General features: G+C 42.1%; 1 protein-coding gene across 1 annotated transcript in view; it reads right to left on the bottom strand.

The window, feature by feature from the left end:
- Positions 1-21,730, bottom strand: part of ADAM17 (ADAM metallopeptidase domain 17) — a 34,943-nt gene extending 13,213 nt beyond the window's left edge. The window contains 9 exon segments of the mRNA XM_038131980.1: positions 153-297; positions 820-933; positions 1,979-2,068; positions 3,713-3,843; positions 4,413-4,581; positions 6,590-6,678; positions 7,581-7,714; positions 9,192-9,324; positions 21,379-21,730. Of these exon segments, the coding sequence (XP_037987908.1) occupies positions 153-297; positions 820-933; positions 1,979-2,068; positions 3,713-3,843; positions 4,413-4,581; positions 6,590-6,678; positions 7,581-7,714; positions 9,192-9,324; positions 21,379-21,715 (1,342 nt within the window). The 5' untranslated portion in view covers positions 21,716-21,730.
- Positions 21,731-27,092: the final 5,362 nt, after the last annotated feature.

Raw genomic sequence — 27,092 nt, 5'->3', positions numbered from 1 at the left:
AATCCAGCCATCCCTTCTGTGTAAAAATCCAGCCCCTAGAGTGTGTGCAAATAACACAACATACTCCATGAAAGCTGGAGAAAAGAATTGAACATGAATAACAAAACCTAGCTTCCAACCCACAACTGGGAGAGAAAAAAAAGAAGCCTTGCCTTTAGGACAAATGCCACCATGGCTGTTAGGTCTGGGAGAGCCAACGTAAGCCAGTCCAAGCGTTCCCATGTCAAAATCTTGGTACGTGAAGAGATGAGCAAGGCACACATGAGCTGCTTTCTCTGCAATATCAAAGCTAAATTGCTTTAAAAAAAAATAAAAATAGTCAAATCCCTGTTAGCTTACAGTGCTTGTTAAAAGTCTGTAGATAATAATATTTATTTAATGTGCCAGACAAGTACCTCCTAGATCTGGTTAAGTCAGAAACAGCAGCTGTTTAGCAGTCCTGCAGAGCTGCAAGAAATTAAACTAATGCCCAAGTACACTGTACACATTCATTTACATAACTTGTCTATTCATTTTCCCTTTTCACAGGGGGGAGAAAGCCAAGCACAATAACTCGATGAAGGTCACAAGGCAGCCTGTCTCAGGGCCAGACATATCAGGACTGCCTGACTCAGACCACATTAACAAGACTAATTGATGTCTGCTCTGTAATTATGCAAGGGAGCCCTTTACCAAGGGCTACAGGGCACAGCAGCTGTTTGACTTTGTGTGACATCTACACATCATGCAGAGGGAGCACAGGACTTTCACCCATTACTACAGAGCAGCCATACGAATGAGCAATTTTCTGGGCACGATTTTTCAAGGGGTACAACCTACCTCTAGCAGCATTTTCACATCCCAGGCATCTTTCTTATCATCTGGGTAACTTCTTGCCATATTATAATGTTTTTCTCCAGGTTTTACAGGATTTGGCTCATTGTGGATGATAATCTACATGTCAAAAAGGGCAACAATAATGAACAGGATTTTTTTGTCATTTTTATAGCTACAGAAAAGGTTTCAATGTAATTTTAAATATCCCAATAGATCTGTAAGGAGAAAAATTCAGACTCAGCATGATTCTAATATTAACTTTCCAGTCTCTGCTAGTTAAATACACCAACTAAATCATAACTTCATTGTAACCCTTTTACAGGATAATATCAGAAGTTTTCACAGTAAAATTCTGCTTTGAGATGCTTTTTACTTCTAGAAAAACCCCAGACAAATACGCCAATATGAATAACCCCAAATAATTTCAGAGCTCTAGTTCACCAAAATGCATGTTAAAGGACTGCCACTTTCCCAGTAACCCAGAATTAGCTCACCATGTTCTCTACCCCTTCCCTGCCCAAGTAATGCTCCTTCTCTATGCCTGCAGATCTTTTCTCAGCAAAAGGGGCAGCTGGCTTGTACTGTGAGTCTCCATGTCCCCCATCACAGCTCTTGCAGTATGCGGAGCTGATGGAGCCCTCCTGTTTTTAATGCTGTTCTCCAGATTTCTGTGCACTTCAAGACACCATTGTAGAAACTGAAGTTACAACATTCCCTGTGTCCATATACAAGCCTCTACACTAGCACGATGTCTAAGGGAGTCATTAAAACTCTTCAGGCAAGATTGTTTTCACCTGGATTTGAGGCCCACTCAGGCTTTGTAAGCCAAGAACTAGCAATGGATATATAAAATAAAAGCATGAGTATGTCTAAATGAAACAAAATTTGTTCATATTCAGGTGAAAAATGTACTTTTGAATCAGGAATAAATGTGGAAAAATTCTTCCTGAAAATTCCCATCTCAAAGACTGCAAGGAACTTAAAATGGGCATTGTGTCAGATCATTAATACTGGCAAGATGCAACTTCAGAGTGCTCCCGGCTGGAGTTAATAATGTAGGATTTTCCTATTTTAGCTCTAACTCAGACAAAATAATCAGAAACACTGCTGTTCAAACCATGTTCCTTTAACTTGGCAGCCCTCTGCAGAGTGCAGTGAATACCTGCTCTATCTGTATGCCGTACCCATTGAAGGTTCCATCGTCCCAGGAAGTGTTTCGGTAGATGTCATCTACTCTGTCTATCAACTCAATCTGTGTGCAAGAGAAAACAAGTTACCCAAGTGAGCTTTCATGGAGCAAAAGACATTCAGAGAAACTGCTACATACTTACCCAGAAACAGTCACTTGAATTAAAATTGAACCTCGTGTAAGGTAACAAGACAAACTCCCTGGATCCAAGAACTGTTGGTTTTGGATCAGTATTATCCAATATACTTGAAAATTTTCCATCATAAAAAAGTAGTACAAACTTTTCCATTTATCACTTTTGCTTGAGTAGTGGAATAGCAATAATATTAAGAACAAGACATTATGGGAAACACTTTGTTCAAACACTAATTTTCCAGATTTCTTTGAGGGAAAGGGTGGAGGAGGGAGCTGTTTTTACTGCTTTGTTTCAGCATGGTGCTTAACTAGTTTAACTGACCCCCCAGGCTTTCTTCCCTCACCCAGCCAAAAACCTATTATTTTCCTCATTATGGTTCAAGCACAAGGTTCCAGAAAGTCTCTTGTCAGTGCTCACAATCAATACCTCCCTTTTCAAGCTGTTCTCTTAAAAAAACACTTTCTACTAAATATAAACCACTAAACTTGCTGAGAAGGAGAAGTGACATTCAGAACCACTCAGTAATAGTTTATGCTTTAGTTTTCCCGTCACTGTGTTGTTAACAGCACCCATCTACCCAGGAAGCACAACAGGGGTCAGCCTCAGCACATGTCAGATGCTGAGATAAGAGCACTTCTGCAAACACACCAAATGAGGCCCCCTCACCTGGAGAATGTGAAAGCATTTCTGGGGACAGAAAGGTCAACAAGCCAGCAAAAAGTGGAAGAGAGTGATTAGCATTTCAAAGAGTAAAGCTCGAAAAGAGACTTTAGACAAACAACAGTCCTCCAAACCTGTTTTCATTTGTTTTGTCTCCAGTCCCCAAACCCCCATACTCTTCCCTTCTGCTGAAAGGGAGAAGGGCCTTGTTCTAGTTCACAAAAACCTATCAGACAGACAACCCCAGTGTTTCAGCTGGGTCACTCAGTAATTGGTACACATGATGGAGCCCTGCTTCCCTGAGGATGCCTGAACACCTGCCTGCTGATGAGAAGCAGTGAATTAATTCCCTTGTTTTGCCTTGCTGCTGTGAACAACTTTTGCTATTAAACTGTTTCTGTCTCAACCTACAAGTTATCTCACCTTTACCCTTCTGATTCTCTCCCCATTCCACCTGGGAGGAGAGAGCCAGTGGCTGCCTGAGGCTGAGCTGCCTGCTGGGGTTAATCCACACCACCAGCGTACAACCAAACAAGTTGTTTACTGGGCCTGCTTCTAATTTATGGTTCTGGACAGACAATCCTGAAAGAATCTGGAAAAGAAGATCTATGTGAGTTGCTTTAACTTCTCATTAAACATGCTAGAACTTTAAAGATGCTCAGATCATTTACAGTGGATTTCAAAACCCAGGAGACTCTAGAGCTCTGACTGAGGAAAAAAAGGAGTTCCTGGGCAGAAAACAGCATAGCTAACAGAGGTATGTTACAGGAAGGAATTTGCTTTTAAGTGAAATTTGAAGACTACTGAACTACCTTAGCTTCATTGTAGAATATTTTTAAAGCATGATTTAGCACTTTCCCAGGTAAAAGCCATGTGTACAAAAGCAGTATAAGCTGTATGGTGTTACTTACCAAGTAGTTTATAGTGGTGCTCTCTTCTCCACGGCCCATGTACTTGAAGAAACGATGGTCTGCCACTACCAACATCTTGCACGTGTTTTTGGAGTTCTCTGGAATGGCTCTTTTCTTCCGATGGGTGCTTCCTACAGTAAATATTTATAAAAAATCACTCAATACTACTACCACTGCTGAGTCTACTGTCCTTATTCAAGACCGGAATTTGAGTGTGGGTGGGCTCCTGGGAGGAGAATGGGGATGTTTAGTTTTAGCTTGGGGCTTTTTTTTTTTTAATAGCCATTCTTGTATTTTGTCTTCCTAACAGTCCTCAAACTTACTGTAAGGAAAACAATGCATGGCAGTGAAACTGAGTTATTCATCAGATTTACCTATAGAGCTTTTAAGGTCATCACCACAGCCTTAACACCTCCCCTCCTCCTGTTCCTAGTCATTACCCCAACTTTTGCTGACACAGCAAAGAACAGAGGAAAGTGAGACCAAAAACTCTCAAAACCCCATCATAGCTCAAGATGGATTCCTTGAGTGACCATAGAGGCCAAACAGGCCCTGCTGCACAGTGCACAAAGTTGCACAAAGAAGTACAAAGTTGTTTAAAGAGGCGTGAGGAGTGCTGCTTCCCCCCTCCATGCCCACAGTGAATTGATAGAGCTAATTTGTTTCAAAGATGCTGCTCTCCCAAGGTATGGACACTCACCTTCATTTTGCTTCCTGTCTTCCAGTCCTTTTGGCAACAGTTCATCTTCACTCAGCTTTAAATAACCACATACTTTGGGGGACTGCAACCTTGAGAAATCTTTGATATCTTCAGATCTGTAGACCAGCAGTCTTTCATCTTCCACATCATCTACAAATCTCCACAGTGGCTGACAGCACAAGGAGAAGTTAGGAACACAATGAACCCAAAGTCTAGATAAGTAAAAAACTTCATGTATGCCCCATTGTATCTCCACAGCTTTCTGTGTACACACACAAATGCACAAATGCACTTCACCCATAGCAACAAATCTACTGATAAAATGACATCCCCAAGAAAGCCAACAGAAGTCAACTCTGTTATGCTACATGGAATCCAAAAGTCTGAGAGCATCTTAACAAAGTAGTGGAAGCTACCTGATAAGGCTATAGGAGAGAATTTTTCTTCTCCTCAGAATCTGAGCAAGCTGAAGAGGCTTCTCAGGTTCCTCTGCTCCCCTCTGTAACAGCATGAAGCCAGAAGGATATCTTTAACTACTAACCAATGCACTGACCAGAAGCACAGGAAGAGGCAGGTAACTGAGAGCCTTTAAGCACACAGCAGAATGTGGACTCTTCGATGTTCAACAGCTACCTAAGTCACTCACAAGCATTTAAGTTTCTCCAAAACCAAAGAAGACCATGAAATCTCAAGGAAAGACACCAATTCCCATAGCAGATGCATACAAATAATCTTTTTACTTTACTGACAAGTCCTATTCTTATGTGAATGTTAAAGCTAAAGCAACACCACCAAATACGACACAGACAGGGTCAGTTCTTTGGCCAGAGCCAAGCAGCACAGACTGCCTGCATCTACAACATAGTGCACCTGGCTCTGGGTCTCCTCTGACCCTTGGGCAGGGCTCTTCCAACTTCAGCCAAACATCATTTAGCACACTGTGCTTTCGCTTCACAGCAAAAAGGTCCCAGAATGTGAAGGTTGTGCCATGTCAGCAGCCGCATGTCTGCAGCACAAAACTGAAGGTTTCACACACTAAGGCAAGGTGTGGGGGCAACAGCAGTTTACTCAAAGTCCCACAGCCTTTCCCAACCATACACAACGACCTTGAAAACAAAAGCAGGAAATGGCAGAGCAGCTTTGTCCATGCTACCTTTGGGGAACAGACTCAGGCCTGCTCCCTCTGAGACTGCACATGGGAATCATCTCACCCAGGGCTGTCAGTGGCCAAAGCTGACCTGGGGACACCACCAGCAAGGCAGCAGGGCAAGCCAGAGGCTGCACACCACTGCCTGCCCCCACCTGCACAGACACAGCCAGCCAGGAACAGGGGGCTGGCTGCATGGAGAGACAAGGCACACCCACAACTGCTCTGGAGCACAAAGACAAAAATGCTTTACATCACAAGAAACAGATACTGTATGTTGTCAATGTAAAACACAAGTACAGTGATTTGGGCATTTTGATCACATTTTTATACTTTAATATGACTAGATTTCTCAGGTTTACCCATAATTCTGCATATCTTTGGGTTTGGAGACAATTACAATATCCATATAACACTCAGCCATAATTACTGTTATTCAGTCATTCAAATACTGCTTGTGTCTGGGAATATACTGCACTGAACATCTCATTATGACAGTCTCCAATCATATACTTGTTGAACATTTTTTTAACCAAGAGCTCAAAATAACACAAGCAAGTAAAATGGTGAAAAACAAGGGAGTAGGGAAAAATAACCAATTTTCAGATAAAATATCAGATTTTTAATGAAGTTCTAAGAATGGGAAAACTTCCAAGATGTAACAAAGCCGGTTTTAAAAAGCTTCACAGATGTTGACTCTGTTTAGACTGCCACAGTTTGTTAGAGGCCATGATCCTCACTAATTTCTGATATTATCCATTTCTGTTTCTGAAACGCCTTCCTGTTTAAAATATACCTTCACCCTGATGTACGTAAAACATGCAACTGTCAGAGAATGTCACTCACTAATGAAAGTCAACACTTGCAAGCCAAATTGGTTTCTTATTTCTCTCCCTCCTCACCACAAAACAAATACTACCACCAAATCTTGTTTGAGCTACAGAAGCGTCAACATAACTACCAAGGAAGAGGAACACCCAGAGGAAAAGAAGGTGATTGTCTGGATACAGCTTTCCACAGCAAAGCATACCTCGATATTGTATTCTTCTCCATCCGTATTGATTCGCACCGTAAAATCTTCATCCCCAATATGTGCCACAACCTTGGAATTATGCTCTCCTTTAACATAAGCATGGAAGCATTAAATTAATTCAGCTGTTTGCATGTGCTCCTGGACAGACACTGTTTGTTGGGGGTTTCTAAATGTTTCTAAACTTCATGACAAATTACCTTCCTCAGTCTCTGTACTGTTCAATTTAAAGAAAAAAATGAAACTAATCAGCACTTCTCCCAAGTCTTAACTTCCCAATAGTCACAGTCAACGAGACTCAGACTCATCAGAAAATTTTGCAGAAAGTGTTGAGATGGCTCTGGGGATTAGTAATGGGGGACACAATATTTCTGCCAACAAAAGCAGCATGCATCTAACTACTATCAGACAGCAATTTCACGGCGTCAGCCTGCATTCCAGTGGAAAAGTCTCACCACATCACAAAGGCAACAAAGAAATCAAAACAACTTAGCAGAAGCATCAGTACTGCATGAAAGTGGAGCATGGCATCTTTCTTTACAGAAAAGTAATCTACATAGAACTTAAGTCTTTTAATTGAACAGTCTGGGCATTACTGCATCACCTCTACCTTGGCTTTGTGTTCTGGGCAAGGAACATTCAAGTCCTACATTCCAGCAGGAATTAAAGCTACCATCAGCATTTTAAAAAAATAATAATTTGCAAGCTGCTGCTTAAGTAAATTATACCTTTGTGTCCTGCCAAACTCAACACAAGAGTCCTGTCTTAGGAACTTGATGCAATACACCCCACCACCCACTAAACCTAAAAAAAATCCCCAAACACACCACAAAAACAAAACCAGAAAACCCAAGAGGATAAGAATTACGTTTATTTCTTCATCCTAACCCCATCTGATGAAAATGAGGGAAATACACCATCTACTCTGCCCAAGAGACTCGAGCAAAGCTGTGGTTTCTCAGCATTGACCCATAGGCTACTTCATACTAACCAACGACATGGCCGGTGAAAAAGTCTCGCCATTGGACACGATACTCCTTTTCCTTGCCTTCACCATCCACAACTAATGCTTGAAATTTTTCTGAAAAGTGTTCAGCAGTTGCAGTTAAGTATAATCTAAAGTGCCTGTAAAAGAATTTACTTACATTTATTTTTAAGCAAAGTATACACACAACAGATACATTCAATCTCCATTTTACTGAAAGTCCAAAAGAAGTTAAAAAGCATTAATTTTGATAAGCAGGCTACAAAAACACATACTGTGTAATTGATAACTGTAAGTATTTTAGAGTCAAAGATGTTTAATTAAGAAAAGTTAAAAAAATAACCCCCCAAATCCAAAACAGTCAGAGTTTGCCCATGATGTGCCTTCTCCATTTGCAGTTAAGCAAAACCAGTTACTGGTAACTATTAATAAAATAAAAAAAATCAGACCAAGAAATTTATGAATCTATTTGAAATTAAATTATCTTGAAGTTCTTACTGTCTGACATAATAAAGGCAGAAGATCATAAACAGAAATCTGAACTCCCTGCATTTTCCAATATATTGTCACAAAAACTGAAAACTATCCCCAAAAGTTTCCCTCTTCTAGAAGAAGCCTCACGGGCTCTTGGTTTATGTGGGCTTTGGGTAAAAGATTTTTGGCATGCTCCTCTGCAATTATTCTGTAATCATCATTGGCAACCTCACCCTAAAGCCAGCATGCATGAGGCAGTGCAAAACGGGACAGTCAGACATCTGATCCCATTAATCTTTCATAACTGCCCCTCCAAACTCAAAAAAATGCCCTTTCAAACATTCTGAGATTCAAAAATTATGCATAACTTGCATGACAGTTGAAGATGACACAGGAGCAGGCACATGAGTACACAGAGGACGAAAGATGTCAGACAAGCAAAAATCAATCTACATTTGTTAATACAAAGTGTTACTCTGACCCTGCTCCCCATTTCAGATTCACAATTTCAGCACTAAACACCTGCAAGGCATTTTTCTGACTCTCAGAATAAAATCCCTGCAATCTTCATGCCTGCTCCCTTCTACTTCTCCTCCCCCTTTCACCTGAGCTTTTATTTCCCATCTTATAACAAAAACTAAAACCAAACCAAACAAAACAAAAGATGAAAATAAGTATTTTATTTAATGGGACATTTATACTCAGTAGGAAAAGGATTAAACCTCCATCAAAATAAATACAGTAAATCTCTTGGGCAGTACACCACACACACTTCCCAGACTTAAGGCTGAGATTTTCAAGAACCAGAGGACAGTCAAGAAGTACTGACAACATTGCCAGATGAGGTATAAGTGAGATTCAACCTTATCAGTGGGAGTAATCTACATTAAATTAAATCTAAAAATAAAACAAAAGAAGTCCTAAATTATTGCCACTTCAGCCATCATAGAAATAAAACAGAAATTACTTTCCCCTTTCCTCTGAGCCTCTCTGAAGTCATATAACCAGGCAGATCACTAACTGAGAAGAATTGACCAGTCAGGACAGAAAACAAGACAGCAATTTCTGGGTTTGAAACTGCACATTACTCATCAGAAACTGAAGGAAAATATGATGCTATTTCATCGCTGATGATTTAATTACCTTTGCAGGGCTGAAAAACTTAAGAGCCTCTCTACGTGTGTCTCAGGCTGGAGGTCCCTCTTCTTCAGTGAGTGCTGCTGGATGCTAGACAGAGAGAGGATGTCGTAGTCTGAAAGCATGGACTCAACTGTGTCTGAAAGACCAACAACAAAAGTTTTAGTTTCAAAATACTTTCTTTCCAAATGCACACATAAAAAAGAGCAAACCAGAGACTCCCATTTCAACAGCAAGACCACAGTTTACTCTAATTTTAGGATAACTACTGTACATTTCTGTAACAGCCTATTTTGTGTACCCAAGTAGAAATCATAGAATGAGACGAGACAATCAGAGAGACAGAGTTTGCTTCACTTTTTCTAAAACTTCTGAGCAACCAACTCATCATTTTTACTGCCACAGCAATGCAGAACTAATGCCCTCCCTGGCTGCCCCCCAGAAACTGAACTGGGAGAATGTCCCTGTTTCTTTGGGGTGAATTACTCTCCTCACCTGCTGGTCCCCACATGAGTCTGAGGAGGAAAATAGTTTAACCTAGGAGACTTAAACCAAGTTAATTGCAGACTGGACTGTATTGGGCCTTTCTGCCCAACAGTAACCAGAAAACAGGTATCTGGATAGCACAATCAATCAGAACTAACTAACAAGGCAACTCATGCGAGATACCCTGATTTCCCTATACCTTACCATCATGCAAAACTCCTTTTCCTACTCAGAACACGAAAACTTGTTCACAGAAAGGAGAGCAAGTGCTTGAATTCCTATGGGAGCAGTACACAAATTACAAATTCAGGTCAATATTCTGCAGATGTTTCCACCATTAATAAGTGCACAACAGCTGCAAACAGTGCTTGGCTCTTGCTGATAAAACCTCCTGCTACTTTGTAAGGCATTCCTTCATCAAAGCACCCATCCACACTCTTGCCTCTCTGGAGCACCCACCACTCAGAGAGACACCCAACAACCACCCTGGCTTCCACTAGCACTGACAGATTCAGTTGCTATTTACAGCCTTAATGAAATGTTCTTATTCCCACACTGCTGCTTTCCTTCTCAGCCAGAGGTGTTCACTATTCACTGCACTAAATGAGGATTCAGGTGTGTTTTACAAGAGACAGAAGTGCTCACCCAGACATTCTTTTTTTAAAAAATTCCCTGTTTCCTCCCCCTCCATTTCCAGCTATGCTTCTAAACCAGACGTGATAGCTACCAAAGAGGTTTTCTGTTAAGGAAGATGGCATTCCTTCAGAGTCCCTGGTCACTAGCTTACCCCACTCAGCAAAGCTACCTCATGTGTTTTATTGGCCTTTAAGGTAATCAGCACCCCTAACAAGCTGTTTTACTGGCTATTGTGCAACAAACCAAGATTGCCATCTTGAAATCTAGATGCTCACACCTCTTGAAATAACAGGAGTTTTTTAAACCTGACATTCAGTACCATAATTAACCAGCAGTGTATGGCCACAGGTGAGCTTGTGTACTGAAGTGAGCAAGGCACGGAAGCAAAGATGACCCTCACAGCCCTCCTGGCCCTGCACCAGAAACACTCACAGAGTGAGGCACGGGTGACACGGCTGCTTTCTTGGGCAGCAGAAGCCACTGAGCAGCGGTTCCCAGGCTTCTCCCTCCCTGGGCCTTGAGCAACACAGGAAGGGCAGTGCAGTTGCAATTTCCTGATTTCTGTTTACAACTCTCAGGTCGAGAGCACCTGCACATGATTACCATGTGTTTCGGGTTATATGCAAAGACAAGTTTCTATCACCGTGTTTTCTGTCGTGGGGGTTTTCCCTACATGTGCCCCACTGCTGCATGTCAAGCAGAGCCTTCATTTTAGGTTGCTATATGCTGCAGAGCTGGTGCACGAGAGCCACGCAGTGAGTAAATGCCTAACTTCCCCCCCCAAACAACTCTTTTTTTGTAAAAAGTCTGTTCTAATTAATTGCCTTTTATCTGGCATCTGCCCTCATCCAGAACCACCTATGAAGGGGTAGGAATAGGGAAGGAAATCAATTCTGGGAAAAAAACCTCATTAAACTGCTTAGTTCTGAATTCTTTTATTCAAACTCGAGATTCTGTCACTACACTCAGGCTAGAGCTGACCCCTCAATTAAAGTGAATGTTGATATACAGGATATCCAACACTGGTTTATGATACAGACCAAGTGCATGGGACATAAGAGGTGTGGTACCACAGCTGTGCTGTTCGGGGACTTGCCAAGCACAAGGTCTGCCCGAGAGGCACAAACCCAGCTACAAAACATTACTGTCCTTTTCCACCTCTGCCTTTCAAGTACAGACCAGAACCAAGAGAAAGCCATGCCAAAAAGCAAGACGCAGTTGCCACTATGGCCAGACAAAATGTCTCAGTTTCATGGCAAGAGAAGTCTGCTAAAAAAATCAGGTTTTTTATTTGGTAGGCAAGTCCTACTCCACCTTACTATACACAAACACCCTTCTGGAAATGCCTCACAGAGACACAGGAAAGGTAGTAAGAACAAGACCTAAGAAGTTCATGAAGATGAGTAAGATGATTCTACTGAAGTAACAAATGAAACACACGGCACTCCCAGTTCCTGCAGCCCTGAAACAAGAGTGCACTTGTTCGTATTTCCTCTTACCCTTCCTAAATTTGTTTGCTTTTAATTTTACTTACAACATAAGTAGAGGCTTAAGACACACTGCTCCCAGACATAATCTGTTTACTAATTACGGTATCAGACAGATGTGGAACAAATATATTGGTAATACACTACAAACCAAAATTTGCCTGTAAAATGTTCGTATTGTGAAAATGAATCCATTATTCATGGCTTATTGAAAATAAAGATGAAGTGTCATTATTCTGAAGAAAACACAGAACTGTACAACAGTCTATGGATGGGAGCAATAGAAAGCATATACTTGACTTTTTTGGTCAAGTTTAAAAATCTTTCTGGTATTCCTTCCCCATTATCTTCATTATAGGCCAAGAGTCATTTCCCATGGGCTTCAACAGATCTGAGCTTAGGTTTCCCAAACCAATTTTTTGCAGTTCATTCCCTTCCACACCCTCCTAGATTTCTGCATTCCTGTCATTTTAGGGAACATCTTAATTGCATCCTGATATGGCAAGTATTTGTTTATTGTCACCAGCCTTCATCTCATGGTACCTTCTTTCCCGGAGAGAAAACTCCAAAGAACACACAGAAATTGGGTTAGTAAGACAGACAGGGAAGGGACATCAGTGACAAAGACAATATCCCAAAGCTCTCAAAAAGAAATCCACAGCAGTGAACAACCTCTACCCCCAGCTTTGAACTCGCCAACTCTTGCCTCTTTTTTTTTCACTTTGTTTCTGGCCTAAAAGCCTCCTGGCACTAGACTTCCAGACTCAACACAGGAAAGTATCTTTTAATAAACTCTGCTCTAGCACCAAAGAGCTCAAGAATGCACAGGAGAACAGCTTAACTCCCTGAGTTGGAGGCCACTCCATGTACTTCAAAAGAAGAAGTTTCTCTTTCAGTGTTCAGCTAGCAATTCAAATACCAATGTCAGCCTTCTCCAACCAGCTTGGCTTTCATAAGTACAACAGTAAATTCCCATGATCTCATGCCCCATCTATTGTCCGGAACCCAACAAGTACATATGGCAAGTCAGCCATTTCATAAGCATTCTTTTGCACTGTGTCATTTATGGAAAGGTTACGCTTATCTAGAAGCGTGAAGTTTTAACCCAGAAGATATAATGAATATTTTTAGAACTCTCTTCAAAATTATCCCATGACAGAAAATGTTCCTACCTAAAACTCAAGATCCAAAATTTAAAAAAAAAAAAGTTACTTTTGGGATTTAAAAAAGACCGCTAGATAATCAGTGGGGCTTGCAGGAATAATTGCAGTTATTTCTCCAATCATCCCAAGGGAATAAAAGCAGAACTAATTTTTCTGTCAAAGGCACTGGAATGGGATGACAAGCCTACAGAGATCAGTCCTAAAACAGGCACTGTAAACACGTTCAGGAAGGATTTTGCAGTGGGGCTGTTAAATCAGTGTCATCTCCAAGACTGAAGAAGGGGCTCCAGGCTGTATTTCATGCGGTACTCATTGACTACATCTGGGTTCTGAACTCAAGCTGATTTCCCATGGGTACCAAACACCTATCAAAAGCTTATGAGCAGCTGACTAGTAACAATTTTTCTTATTCAGCTGAGGAGTGACTGAATAGAAGGGCTCCATATTCTTTATTGTTATTATTTTGTTTTGTATGCTCTTCTTGTACAATAAAATATATTAATTGAAGTAACCAAACACAGTAATTGGAAATATAATTCAGAGTCTCAGAATTAAGACTAGGAAACACAGACTGGAGTCTTTCCAGCTTGAAGCACAAGAGCTAACACAGGTGTCCATCACCCTACATAAAACAGCTGCCTCTGTGTTTGCAGTAACAGCCACTCACTGGCTGCAACACAGCCGGATCCTTTGGCTGCAGCACCATTCCAGGGAGTGCTAACGGAGAAGGCAAATATATTCCTATTCCAACTGAGCACACAAACGGTCTGTGCCAGGCAGGAGGTGATGCAGTCCTGCACAAATGTTTGTGGACACCCTCTCTGAACAGCTTATGCTGCTTTTAGGAGACTGCTGACGAAGAGGACACATTGAGAAGGTTCATCGTGGGAAAGCTGTTCTGTAACAACTCCTTGCACGTGCTGTTACATCTTTCTCCAGCACATCTGGTACAGAGACATTGCCAGAGACAAAATACAAAGTGAATTGAAACACTTATCCCCCACAAAACAGCCCATGCTTTCAACAGTTTACATAAATCGTGCTTACTTGTTTCCACTGAAGAGTGGTTGCTGTTTTGCTTATCAAGAACATGTAAACACAAGAACTTGTATGAGAAACCAGTTCAAAGCAAGAACCAAATACATGTCAGCATTCTAATAAACCATAACAAGATAAAAGTTTACACTCTGAGCACATTTCTGGACAAACCTGTTAGAAAGAATGGTCAGCCACATCAGCACTGCTGAATGTTTTAGAAAGCATGTTTTTAACTCGATCCCAGCTGCACATAACTAGTCAAACCATGTGAGAAAACAAGGTGCCTGCACTCACTCACTCACTCAGCAGCAAACAAAGCCTCCGGGTAGGGTTAATCAGCCCTCATGCTGGGAGGGCAGGGATGCTGCTGCTTTACTGTCCACCAGCTACTCCACAGTGCACTTCTCCTGTAGTTACAGTGAGCAACTACTCCCTCCTTATCACACATTCAGACATGCCAGTGATGGGTATCATGGAAAAGCTAACAGCTTACTAAATACCATTTAGCTCATATCAGGAAAAACTTGTTCATGTAGCAGCACCTTTATACTACTCCAAAGTTTTTCGCCACAATAAAATAAACATCTGTTTCCAGGCAGTGGGAATATTTCCTTAAGGGTGCAAATTCTGTTTAGCAGAAGCTGTATAGATAATTAAGCTGCTGTTTCTGGTGGTTTTGAATACAGCTGAATACCCACAATGGCTCCTACACATTACCTCACACACTTCCTTGCAAATTATCTCCCTCGCTAATCACATCTTAAATAAGGACCAGTGAGGAACAAAACTTAACAATGTTGGATCTACTTGATTTAATACCAGTTTGCCACATTAATGACAACAGACCGCTTTCCAAAGGGAAAAAAAAAGCAACAGCCTGCCAAATATTGACATTATAAAAAAATAAGGAAGTCTACTGAATTAACATCCTCATAATTAAAGTGAAATGAGGGCAACAAAGCCATCCCATCTTACAATAGAACAGCATCATACGACTTGATGCACAAAAAACACCAGCACAATCCACCCCCAAACCACATGCTTTCATACATTCTGCAGAGAGGAACTGCCCAGTCATGGGATGCAGTGTTCTCTGGAAACAGAACATTTGTCTGGCTATCAAAAAACTACAAGCCTCACTACTGTACAAAGATACCACATCACAAAATCCTGCTCTGTCACAAAATAAGTTCAAGTGGAGCTGATTCTAGGCAGACACTAATTACTATCTAGACTGCACTTGTGAGACCAACCCCTTCACTTCTGACTGCATTTCTTTTCCTTGTGGATACAACTATGGACTCATTCACACACGAACTTCCAAAATTTGAGGCACCTCACAGGTACTGAGGAGCACAATTTTACTATGTCAGTGAAAACCTGAAAATGTGAGAAAGGAAACCAAGGGATATCATGTTCTTATTCAACACCTCAGTAATTATGGATCAGCATCTACTGGGTGGCAGCTATAGGTGCCTCCCTTCATAACAGAGCTCCCTTGCCTTCCCACTTCCCAGTCTGTGTGCCTACAAAGGTTAAAAATGCAAATATCAAGGAGGGAAAAAAGTACAAATAATGCACATTAGGGCGGCACAGAAAGACAGGGATGGATATTGTCAAGAGATGCAGACCACAAGTGACAAAGATGGGCAGTACTATCACATGTATCTACAAAAATGAAAGACATCAGGAAGACCATTAGAACCATTGAGAGGGTTGCTGGACATCCCCAAAACAGGCAAGTTCATGTGCTGCACATGAAGATCACAGAAAAGGACAGCAGGATATGCTGCTCTTTGTTAAAGAAACCTAGCTCTTGGGTACACAGCAAAGCACATGCCCTCATCAGTCTGGCAAACAGGCAAACTCAGACTCCTACAGTTTATAAAAACGCTGGGGTGGGGGATCAACCTGTTCATAATGGAAACTAATATAAACTTCTATTGCAAAGACAAATCTCTGCCAACTACTAAATGCAAAATTACATCTGAACGTAAAGTCAGAGTGCCAGAATTTTGGAGTATCGCTGGCAGGACTTCCTCACTTGGCCCTTCCAGCCACAGAACAGAAATCCATGCTGGGGCTTCTGGACATGCACACAAAAATTCCAGAGTGCCAGAAGCATGAAACTGAGATGAGTCACTGCTGCTATCAGCAATGTACAGCAGCAGTGAAGTTGCCAGTTTTTACTGGGGAGAAAATTAAACCATCCCAAATCTTAAAAGCAAACAGGAATTTTACTTTTTGTCTGCTTAAAGGTCAGAACAAATTGGCACTACTGAAAACCAAACCCACGCCGAGTACTGGATTAGGCTCCCATTATCAAAATTCTTGCAACACTTAAAGGTAATTCATATTAATTAGAATTTAATGTAGCACTGACATTCTTCTTTTTGTTGACCTTGAGTACTTTTTGCAGAAACTACACTTTAATCACTTTTTTCAGTTGGAAATGGAAACATTGACCTATTCATATAAACAAATGAAAACAAAACTGAGAAAAGCACTTGAAAACCTTGATATTAAGTAACTTCATGGAAAAGATTGCTAATCCACAACACAAAAATAATACTGGTAATTTGCATTCAATAGGGCTATGTCTACACCAAGCATTTGCTGTTTATACAGAGACAGACACTGCATCAATTCCTGCAATGATTTCAAAATAATCCCACCACATCCTGGGCAGGGACCACATGCTGTGGGATTGTGTGTCCTTGAATTCTCCACCATGTGATGCATGGTGAGAAACACACTCAGTCTTCAGCTTTTGGGCACAAACTGCAAAACCAGCTCCAGCTACAACAGTAATCTTAATTCAAAGGATATCCAAATGGGGTAAGAAACTGTAACAAAAAGGCAGATTATGGTAGAGAAATGAATCATTTGACCCTCACCTAGGTCTTGCCTTGGTCTCCAACAGAAGCTTCAGTCCAGCAGGATAAAATTTAACCTTGCATTAAGATTTTCGTCACTAATTATCTCACTGCACATTCTTGACACTGAGCTAAATTTCCAATCCCTAAAATCTCTGTCAGCAAGTTACATTCCTGGCCTTTGAACTTCCTGCATTTTGTCACACCAAGTGTGAAGAATTCAAAACTGACTGCAAATCAATTTATGCTGCCCTCTGTATCACTTAGCTTCCCTGGTTTATTCTTCAACACCACTAGCATTTGCGGATTTTTCACTCAACAAATCTAGATCCGAGTCTTCTGACGTGCATCAGGTAGGTTTGCACTGAACCATTTGTACCAGGTCATTTCTCCAGCTCATGCAGTTGGTCCGAGTTCTGCATGGTATTTCTGCAATGTGGAGAAAAAACTGCTGAAAATCAGGGTACCTGCCTCAGATTTTATTAGTGCAATTTGGCAGGTAGAAAAAGATCCCCAGTGAGTGATTTAAAGAGTATCATCTGCCCAGCCAAGGAAGAACTATCTTATTTTAGCTCCCTGCCTAGCTTGTGACAAAGCTCTCACTCAAAAGGCGCAACAGTTGAGTAAGACACATTTTACACCCAGACTCTGCTGGGAGTAATCCTGCATAAATGCTGCATAGTGGCAGCACACAACTTGTACCACTGCACTGTAATACAGATTCAGGCAGTTCTTTAGATATAGTCAGTGACCTATTCACCTATTCAGCACCCAAGCTGGACATCTGCACTGTTACTCTTTTCAAGTACATCAAGGTCTGTTACCATTCAGATATGTCTGAACCCCAAGAAAAACAGCATAAATATTTTATAGGTATAAAAGGTTGTCTTCAGTCATAAATGACAACAAAGAGAAAAATCATGAAAGAGTTGCCATTGATTTTTCTGGAGCTAAACTACAGTATCAGTCACTGTATCGAGCAGCGGAGTCCCACTTCTCTAGAAATTGATCCCAGAGGTCAACATTACTAAAAAGAGTACACCTAAAGACAAATTGAGGTGGATACCATTCTGCCTTCATCCCTCACCTGGAACACAACCACTTCCACTCCTCAAAAACAATGGGGCAGGTGCTTGGACAGTCACACTGTGAGCTGCTCCACAATAATGGAGTTCACAGAGAGAAACTATACCCTTTACAGAAAATAAACCAAAATCAAGCAAAGAACCCCAAACCACTAATTTTTTTTTTTTTTAAAGCAAGGAAAAAAACAACCAAAAAAAAAGAGATTCACTTCCAGACAGCTCACATTCCATGAATGCGCTCACAGGAATGGGGAAGGGATTGGAAAGCTGAGGTCAGGTTGTGGCAGTCCCATTTTAGATCAGTTTAGACTCCTGGAGCACCACACCCTAAGATTACTTCAGCCGAAAAAAAGCTGGAAAATTACCCCCATAGTTTTATCACTTATTCTATTCTTTGTCAATTTTTTTTTTCACTGTATAATTTCTTTTCCTCCTTGAAAAACGGAACTCAGAGTATTAAGCAAGAAGTTCTCAATAGAAATCACAAAATGTTAATTCATGAAACTTCCTTGCAGATTGTGCTCATCAGAAATCTGGTATCAGTTCCCAAAAATTAAGCTGTGGAAAAACAAAGCTTTCAAAATAATAATCTTGAAATTATTAGAAGGAAAAGATTATATTTAGAAAACAAAGCTGTAAGATGAAGACAACAGAACTCCAACAAAAGATGAACATAAAACCACAATAAAATAGGCAAAGGTATTTTTAAAAACAGCTTGTAAAAGGCAGAAAGCTAATACTTGAAATATTTTTTTTATTTTATGAGAAGAAACCACACAGATAAATAACGAAAAAGGCTTGTAAAACAAGTAAGTTGCAAATACAGCCCCAAGAATGGATGCTAAAGGCCAGTACCAATAACTGACCTTAGTATTCACTGCAGAGGAGATTAAAAAGTTCCCCAATAGGAACTTTTTGTCATGACAGGATATATGTAAAGACCCGTGTTAAAGACTCAGGAAAAGAGGCTTTATAACAAGTCAAGAAAATGACCAATAAATCAACAGGATATGAATGCATTACCCCAAGAGTTACAAAGCACTGCAAAAATAGAACTGGTCAACTCCTAACTGCAGTATGGGACTAAAGAGCCACCGGTGTAGCGCAGGGGGTCTGAACAGACCAATTTCCACTCCAGGTACCATCTAAGGGCCTAATCAACAAATACATTCAGTATCCCCACCTGGCAAACAGGTAACACTAACAAGGATGTGTAAGTTATTAGACCTGAGGTTAAATAAGACACTGGGGAAGTCGTGCCTCCTATACATATATACCTATCTGGCAGTAGTGTGTGGACAGAAGTAACAGCTAATGGAATTTTCAAGTTCTTTCACAAAAGACTTTTGCAAATTTAGTTTACTAGACAACAAAACTAAATGTGATTAAGTTCAAAGTGTGAATGTGTGAAATAACATGTGAGGAAAAGTATTCCTCACGGTATTTACACAACAAAGTATATCAGTACAATTATTACCACTCAAAGCAAAACAAAAAAACCCCAAAAAACCAAACAAGCCCCCCAAAAACAAACAAAAAAGAAAACAAACAAACCTCCCCCACAAACAAACAAACAAACAAAACACAAAGAAAAGAGAGCTTGGAGTGACTATTAAAGACCAAAAACTACTCAGAAAGGAAACAGAATAAAAATCATTCCTAATTATAAATTTATGCTGCCTTTGTATTACAAATGGTGTCCTGCAGCCCTGATCATACATCTTAAATAAATAAATATCCAACACAAAATATCCAGACAAAAGTAACCAATAAAGCCATGATTCTTTCCTCATACTAAGAATTATTATATAGACTAATATTTTATCACTTAAACAGCAAACAGTAGTACAAATGAGACTAATTGCATAGGTATGTAAGTCACTAAAGGTGTGAAGAAAATGAATAATTCTTCCAACATTTAGAAACAGAAGAAATGAGGTTTTCCTCCATGCAGTATTTCATAAAATTGAAGGGCTCATAGTCCAGGCACAGTGGTACGTGGGCCAAGAAGATAAAAGCCATCAGATAAAGACTGCACAAACTCCTAGCAGACAGGTCCTTTAGAAGGCATGAAGATTTGACAGCCCAAGATGCAACCACTGCTCAGGACCTCCCTGAAGTTGAAAGGACAGGCTGTGTTTGTTTCATTTCTATTACACTTCCCGGAGCATCCTCCATTGAGCCCCATCCTTCCCAGGTTCTTACAGCCACAAACTGCTGAGGTGTGCACAGAACCACAAATCCACCTCAGGTGCAGGACAGGAGGGCAGAGGTGCAGACACCTGTCAGGAAATGTGCTGAGAGATCTAAGCCAAGAAAGGAAAGGAGTCTTGGAGCAGTCCCTGCTGGCCTCACTGACTGGAGACAGGAGAGCTATCTCTGGATGAAGGTACAGCTGACTAACCACTGCAACAGTGTTCCAAGACTGTCTATAGACAGTTCAGTTGTTGATTTAATGTCAGCATCACCCCATGTGAATCCCGCCCTGCATAGCAATGGGCTCAAGGAAAGCAACAGAACTTATCACAAAACCATTTTTTGTACCTTTGATTTTCAAAACAGGGGTTTTCATGTGGGGGCCACACAGAGCTTTTAAAGGAAACAAAAATTTTGCTGCTCAGAAACTATCATATGGAGAAGAGGAAAATGGAGCAAAGACAAGGATCCAAGGAGTATGTAAGGCACGGGTCTTAAGGGCAAGACACAGCCACTGCCTCATGCAAGAGCCCGTCTGCCATTTCAGTGATAAGCTTCTGCTTATCAAACGAAAGTCTACAACTTGTTCATGGCAAAGCAGAAGCTTAGATGCAAAACTGTTTACAGAAGCTAAATAAAGCAGCGGCTCTCCTCCGTGTCAAGCTTTTCTAGCGGTCCCTTCCAGCTCCAATGGCTTCAGGCTCTCTGGTGACTCTCCAAACAGAACTATGAAGGGATGCCATTTATATGGTTTTGCCCAGTGAGGCTGTGCAGCCTCCCTCACTGGAGATATTCCAGAACCGCCTGGATGCAATCCTGTGGAATGTGATCCAGGGTGACCCTGCAGGAGCACGGACACCGGACCAGATGACCCACTGCCGTCCCGTCCTACCCGACCTATTCTGGGATTAGCCCGCCTCAACAGGACGCAAACTCCCGTGAGGAAAACTTTTCAGCAGACCGCGAGCGTGAAGACAATGGTGTCTCCCCGCCTCCCCGCAGAGAGCAGCAACCCCAAAGGCAGCCCATCAGCGATGCCTTGGGCACAAGGTCTGCTCTGCCCTGCTCTGCCCTGCCCCGCCCCACACATCGCCCATCGCCAAGCCCTGCCACAGGCGGGGGGGCCGTGCCCGCCTCCCCCCTCCCGCTCCCAGTGGTCTCTCCCTCCTCCTCCTTCCCTCTCTCCCCTCCCCTCCGGGGTTGCCGTGGTCGCGCCCCGTCCTCACCGTAGCGCTGCGGGCGCTGCGGATGCCCCAGCGCCTCCAGCCCGCCCGGCCCCCATAGCAGCACCAGGGCCGGGACCAGCCACAGTCGAAGCCTCATGGTCCGGGCGCGGCCTCCTCCGGCACTGCGCGCCCGCTCGTTCGCATCCGCTCGGAGCAGCTTCACCCTCCGCCCGCCGTGCCGGGCCCGCCGCCCTCCAGGGCCCGCACCCGGAAGCGCGGCAGCTGCGCGCGGGGCATTGTGGGGCGGAAGGGGGCGCCATCTTGGGCGGGGGCGGTGCGGAGGGGAGGCGGCCGCTCGGCTGTGAGGGCGGGAGGCGGCTGCGGCTGCTGCCCTCATGGAGGCACGGCGTGGGGCCGCGTGTGGGGGACCGCGCTGGGGCGTCTGGTCCAGCCTCGCTGCTCCTGCAGAGTTGTCCTAGACCCCATGGCACAGGATTTCATCCAGACGGTTCTTGAATATACTCAGGGAGGGAGACAACACAGCCTCTGGACAATCTGTTCCCGTGTTTGGTCGCACGCACAATAAAGTTCTTCCTCGTGTTCAGGTCGAACTTCCTGAGCACCCATTTCTGCCTGTTGCATCTTGTGCTATTGCTTGGCACCACCCAGAGGAGTCTGGCTCCATTCTCTTGACACCTCCTTTGAGACACTGAAATACATTGATGACGTCCTCTCTCAGTCATTTCTTGTGGCTGAACAGGCCCAACTCTCTCAGCTTTTCCTCGTAAGAGAGATGCTCCAGTCTCTTCATCATCTTTGTAGCCTCTGCTGGACCCTGTCCGGGAGCTCCCTGCCTCTCTTGCACTGGGGAACCTGGAACTGGACACAGCGCTCCAGGTGTGCCTCACCAGGGCTGAGTAGAGGGGCAGGATCACCCCCTTCTACCTGCTGGCAGTAGCTCTCTTCCTGCTGAGAGCACTTGCCTTCTTGGGATAGCCTCACCACAGCCCCCTCAGGGCCTTCCCAGGGCAGGAACAAACCCCTGGGAAGGGAGAAGGCTCTGGGTTCTGCAGCCCCTCTCTGGGGACAGCATGGGCTGTGTACCTGCCTGGGCAGGACCCTGGTGCCCTCAGACCTTACCCGCTCTGTGATGCCACTCACAGCTGTTTGCTGCTTCTCCCCAGCCCATGTGAGTGACTGTACTCAGTGACTTTACAAGGCTTTGTGTAGTTTCCTTAGCACAACTGAAGATTGTGGCACTTGGTACAAATATTAAGTGATGGGTCCATGACTTTATTGTTCCCAAAGAGCACACCTTATTGAGATAAAAGCACAGAAAATGTACTTGTGTTGCAGCTGTGCTGTAGTGCTCTGGTTAATGTTCTCCTGAACTAGGTGATCTCTGAACCTTTTTGCAGATGCCTCCAGCAAAGATGATTGCAAGTGATGTACTCAGCAAAAATGGAGAAAAAGTGTCCCCATTGCCCACCCTGCTTAGCTGTGCTGCTCATTAGTTAACCTGAAAGATTTAAAAAGCATCAATAAAATTACTCATTTTTCAATTTTTCATAGCACCATAAAGGCAGATACATCACTTGAAACAAGAGTATGTCTCCCAGTTCTTGTCTCCAAAGATGAGAGGATTGCAAGAAGTGAAACTTCTGGTGAAACTTCCAGTGAGGTGAAACTTCTGCTTTGAACTTCCAACAATTTGCTTCTAGTGACTCCTGAAATCAGAGGTAGTGTCTTGCTTAGCCGCCCTCCCTGTATCTCCTCCACACATTTGTTCAGTTGATTTGATGCTCAGGAAGTGCCAGCTGTGCATGAGGAGGAATTTCTTTACTGTGTGAGTGACTCAGCACTGGAAGAGATTGTCCAGGGAAGCTGTCAAGTCTCCCTCACTGGAGATATTCTAGAACCACCAGGATACAATCCTGTGCCATGTGCTCTGAAATGGCTCTGCTTAAGCAGGGAGGTTGGACCAGATGCTCCACTGTGGTCCCTTCCAACTTTATCCTTTCTGTGATTTCTATGATTTCTGTGATTTCTGTGACCTACTGCTTGTAAACTTGTAGCATCCATATCATCCTGTGGCAGGGAGTTCCACAGTGTCACTGTATGTATGAACAGCAACTTTCCTTGCTTTCAGCTTGACATTTTGTGACACCATGTGATGACCCAACTTGAGAAAGGACAGTACATCAAGTTTGCCTTCTCTATGCCAGTCACCACTTCAGAGCCTCCATGAAATCCCCTTGCAGTCTGGTCAGGCTCCTCTTGCAGACTGACAAATCCCAGTGAAATCTCCTTTCTGAGGAAGTGTTTGCTGCTATTCTATGAACTTCACCATTTCTGTTATTTCTGTTTGTGATGGTGGGACTGGAACTCCATATGGTGTTCATGACAGAGGCATCTAGTAGATTTATAAAATGGCATAATAATATTTCCTGCCTTGTTTTCAGTATTGTTTCTGATTATTTCTAGCATTCAATGTGCTGTTGATCTCTAATGAGCTGGCATTGTCCTACAAATAACCTTAAACTTCCCAGCTCTCACTCCTGACATGTAGTGGTCAGTTCAGAGAGCATTGTTCCACGTGTGATGTAGGACTGTTTTGTCCCCATGTGCATAGATTTACATCTGTCTGTCTTCATGATAATCTTTTGTTTTCCTGCCAGGCACTGAGGTCTCTGTTCAGTGGAGGTGTCCAGTGCTATTCCAGATGACACAAGAGGGTCTGAGTGAAGTTTTAGAAGAGTCTGCGGGTCCCTGTTGAGTCCTCCTTATCATTTCTCCCTGCCACGGGGGTTACCTTGATTTCTGATAGAATAGCACAAGTACAGCACATTGAATAAAAAAAAAGTTTATATATGTAAGCAGTGAATGTGTTTCCCTGTGTTAATAATAAAAGCTGGAGATGTGGAGTGACAGCTAGCTGGGTAACTGACCCTATTCACAAGAAGGGTCCCTTTAAGAACAACTGTTCAGTAAAAGAGGTAAACCCACTACCCAGAGTGATTCATAGAATGTACAGTTTAGTAGTTTATTTGGAAAGGAAAATGGATTCTGTGGCATACCCTGGAGGAAGATGGTGGATTGCCTTTGTTTTGTGAATGTCTGAAGAGTAAATGATCCCCTGAGGAAAAAGTCCTGATCTTGGTTCTGAGCTAAAGAGATAAGCAGAGCTCCTCCCCCACCCATGTGGGAGATGTAGGCTTAATAAAGCTGCATATTTTCCCATGGGAATTATTGAAACCCGTATTACGTGTGGCTTTTGAATCTATGTTGAGCAAAGACCTGGGAAGTGCAGTGACTTATAAGAAGTGTTCATGCTTTGTGAGAAGGATGGAATGAATGTATTCATAAATCTCTTCCACTTTCATGTTCATCTGCAGAAAGAAAAAGAAAAAAAAAAAACAAACAAAACAAAGCTTTAAAAGCACCTGGGAGTTTCTCAAAGTGAAATAACCTCCAAAACATGGAAAAAAAAACCCAACACCAAAAAGTCATCCATGTTTATGTTGCACAAGGAGGGGTTTGTGTTTGTTTCATACCATGGAACAGGGGACCTAACTGCAAGAACAGGTCTGCAAGAGTTAACAGGCAGAAGACTGGTATACTTCAGCCTGATTGCTGAGGTGTCTTCTCTCTCCTGCTGATAAATGAGGTCTGGAGTCCTGTGGCATAAAAGTTCTGAAGTTTCTGTAATTCCTCTTTTCCTTACCTCTTTTTCCTCCACTCTTCCATGTCTGTCTTTCACCAAGTCATCTGACTTAGTCTCCTCTTTTATCTCCGTAGTTGTTTTTATTTCCCATGCAGCGTTTCATTACTTTGAAGGCCTCACCCTTACTTAGCTCAGTTTGGCCTATTGTCGCTTTCAAAATATGTAAAATAGCGCTCCACGTAAGTGACCCAGGAGTTTCCAACATTTCAACATTAGTGATCCAATGATTTCCCAACATTTCCCCTACTTACTCAGAAAGACAGAAATTTGGCTACAACTCTTGAAATATACATATTCCAATATTTTCTGACTTCGAGGAACTTCTATGGTCTCCTGTGGTCTTCCAGGACTACACAAATATGCTGCAACTGGACTGACTTTCCTGCTGTGCTAGTTTTGAAATCTGCTATTACTGCATCACAAAGGAAAGCAGAGACTAACATGAGAGAGCTTTTTAAAGGCAGAAGCAATCTGAATTTGTTCTTCATTATTGTGAGCATATGTTCTCTATAATTATAATAACACATAATACTTTTCTTCCCTGAAGCATATAAAAGGTAATCTTCTTAGGGAGGGAATATGTTCTTGTGAAGTTACTTCCTGCTTCAGCCTTTTTAAAATCCACGAAGAAATTACTTGGGCCCTACCTTCTGACACAAAGTGGTCCCTATTTCTTTTATCTGCCAGGAGATGGTGCTGCCAGTCTTCCATCTCTTCCTTTCCAGTTTTTAGGAAAGGTGGCACATGTTTATGTATGAATAATGAAGATACTTCTGCCATCTGACTGGTACACTTTTGTCCTAATAGTGGTCTTAAGAGAAACAGATAACACCTTTCCATATTTAAAGCTTACTTCTGTCTTACAACTGGATATTTCAGATTCACCAGATGTCCTTGGCAATTCAGGAACTATCCAGAGGTTTTTAGTGTTCCACAGCAAGATGATGAATATAAACCACTTAACTTTATGATTTCCTGGGTAGTTTCACACATGCCTTTCTCACCTTGACAGACATCTGTGGATACACTCTGGCAAGATGGTTCATACTTTCAAAGGCATCCCAGCCCTGTTCAGAGAACAAGAGCTGTGACACTGCTTTAAATGAAAGCAAGATGCAGTTTTAAAACTCATCCTAAATCATTATTTGTAATTTAGACAGTTCTGTTAGCATCAATGTTAACAGGTCATATGACTTCAGGTTCCACTGAGCACACTTCACAAAATTTGGCCTGAGAGGACCTTGCAGTTTATAATGGAGAGACACGTTCTCTTCTCCTTGATCGCATTTACAAATATTTGTGAATGCCACAGAGCAGTGTACTTCCTTTTAAGCTTAAAGGATCAACTTTTTTGCTTTGTTATTACGTATCAGATTTTCTTTTCATCAGAGCAATTGTTTGGTAACACTCATGGCTACATTAAAAAAAAAAAACAAACCCAAAACAAAACCTAAAAAAACCAAAAACAAACAAAACCCCACAAACCCCCAAAAACAAACAAACAAACAAAACCAAAAAACCCACAAAGCCCAAAAACAAAACAAAACAAAACAAAACAAAACAAAAAAAAAAAACAAAAAAAAAAAAAAAACAAAAAAGAACTGGGCCTAATGTCAAATTCCCAGGTTTTGTTGTGTTCTGGTTCTAAAATACATCCTGATGATTTAACATATACCCTGGTGATTTCTCTTACCCACCCAACAGCTGTCACAGACACTGGTGGAAGTTAATATCTCTGGTATCAATTCCTGCTATTCAGAGGACATCAGATATTTTTATTGATTCTCTTTTCTCTCCTAGGAAAAAGTGAAATTTAATAGAAGAAAAGAGAATCTAAGCACAAGGTAAAATGTGTTTCTTCTGGGCAGTATTTTTGATCAAACATTAGGACCAGATATTATTCCAGGAGTGTTGTTAATATCAAGGCAGCAAATGTGGATCTTGTGGAAAGTAATGAAATGTGGGCCAGTTTCCAGCTGTACTGTTTTGGTGTATGAGATGCAGAGGGAGCTGACTGCTGGTATAGTACAGCAGCCTAAGCAAAACCTGG

The sequence above is a fragment of the Motacilla alba genome, chromosome 3, assembly GCF_015832195.1.
Source record: "Motacilla alba alba isolate MOTALB_02 chromosome 3, Motacilla_alba_V1.0_pri, whole genome shotgun sequence".
Lineage (NCBI taxonomy): Eukaryota > Metazoa > Chordata > Aves > Passeriformes > Motacillidae > Motacilla > Motacilla alba.
The sequence above is the reverse complement of the archived record's forward strand: the minus strand, read 5'-3'. Positions and strand labels throughout refer to the sequence as shown.